Source organism: Sander lucioperca, chromosome 5, assembly GCF_008315115.2.
Source record: "Sander lucioperca isolate FBNREF2018 chromosome 5, SLUC_FBN_1.2, whole genome shotgun sequence".
NCBI lineage: Eukaryota > Metazoa > Chordata > Actinopteri > Perciformes > Percidae > Sander > Sander lucioperca.
In genome coordinates, this window is record NC_050177.1 from 28227145 (window position 1) to 28228727 (window position 1583).

General features: G+C 41.6%; 1 protein-coding gene across 1 annotated transcript in view; it reads right to left on the minus strand.

Annotated features, from left to right (window-relative positions):
- Window positions 1–1056: 1056 nt before the first annotated feature.
- The window catches only part of LOC116057061 (clarin-1), an 11546-nt gene continuing 11019 nt past the window's right edge, over window positions 1057–1583 (minus strand). The window contains exon 3 of the mRNA XM_031309483.2: window positions 1057–1583. This exon is cut by the window's right edge and continues 28 nt beyond it. Coding sequence (XP_031165343.1) covers window positions 1346–1583 — 238 coding nt within the window. The 3' untranslated portion in view covers window positions 1057–1345.

Sequence of the window (1583 nt, forward strand, 5' to 3'; positions counted from 1 at the left end):
ACCTGATAATAACCTCACAATAACCTCATAATAACCTCACAATAACCTCATAATAACCTCATAATAACATAAAATAACTTTGCTGTAAAGTTTTCAGATGAAAGGAAACAACAGAAATAAAGTTCAATACACCATTTATTTCTTACAGCAACGAGTTCTCTACAGCGAGTTCAATGTGTTTCTACTTCTAAACATTTACACAAAGTACACAGCTGCTGTACAACGTGTTTAAAATCTATATTTATTCACCAAATGGAAAGGCAGCGATTGGCAGAACAGGCAGGAGAGTGACAGTCATAGTCTATTGTTCTATATCTATAGTGACAGTCATAGTCTATTGTTCTATATCTATAGTGACAGTCATAGTCTATTGTTCTATATCTATAGTGACAGTCATAGTCTATTGTTCTATATCTATAGTAACAGTCATAGTCTATTGTTCTATATCTATAGTGACAGTCATAGTCTATTGTTCTATATATATAGTGACAGTCATAGTCTATTGTTCTATATCTATAGTGACAGTCATAGTCTATTGTTCTATATCTATAGTAACAGTCATAGTCTATTGTTCTATATCTATAGTGACAGTCATAGTCTATTGTTCTATATCTATAGTAACAGTCATAGTCTATTGTTCTATATCTATAGTAACAGTCATAGTCTATTGTTCTATATCTATAGTAACAGTCCTCTGGTCCAATCATATTTCAGGGGGGCGGGTGCCACGACAGACAGCTGATGCAGCTGTGCTGCTCGCTTTTACTGAACGGCTCAGTGGCAGAGATGTCTTGTGTTTGTTAAAATCCTGTTGCCTCGACTCCTCTCTCCTCGGGGCTCTGGGCGGGACTAAGACACAAGGAGAAGAATCAGGAGAGGAATCAGGAGAGGAATCAGGAGAGGAATCGAGGAGAGGAATCAGGAGAAGAATCAGGAGAGGAATCAGGAAAAGAATCAGGAGAGGAATCAGGAAAAGAATCAGGAGGGAATCAGGAGAGGAATCAGGAGAGGAATCAGGAGAGGAATCAGGAGAGGAATCAGGAGAGGAATTAGGAGAGGAGAGGAATATATAGGCCCCATATGTCCAGCTCTCCAGTGTGTTTGTCCCTCACAGGCTCCGGTCTCTCTTCAGTCAGTCTAAAGACTCTGGGTGTTGAAAAAGCTGCAAAAAATGCTTCAAAAGCGTAGAAATCAAGCTTCGGCAAACGCTTTGAAAGCGTCAGAAGAAGTGTCAAGTTTTAAGTTCTGTTACAACAAGTTTTACTACAAAATCAGTCGGAAAGAGCCTCGAAAAAAGTGCAAAAAAGTGTCAAGTTTTACTATAAAAAGTCTAAAAAAGTCTGTCTCAGTACATGAGGTCTGCAGCGCCGCCGCTAAGCTCCGCCCCTTTCTCGCCCTGGAAGGGGAAGTGCGTTCCCGCCAGGCGGATCAGCAGCACGTTGAGCGCGTGCAGCAGGAACACGAGGAGGAACAGCCAATAGCAGCGGCCGTAGCGTTCGCTGTGCGTCTGGAAAACAAAGTTCTCCTCGTTGAAGTTGGCGATCCGGCGAGAAAGATGGTGAAGCTTCACCTCCGAGGAAAAC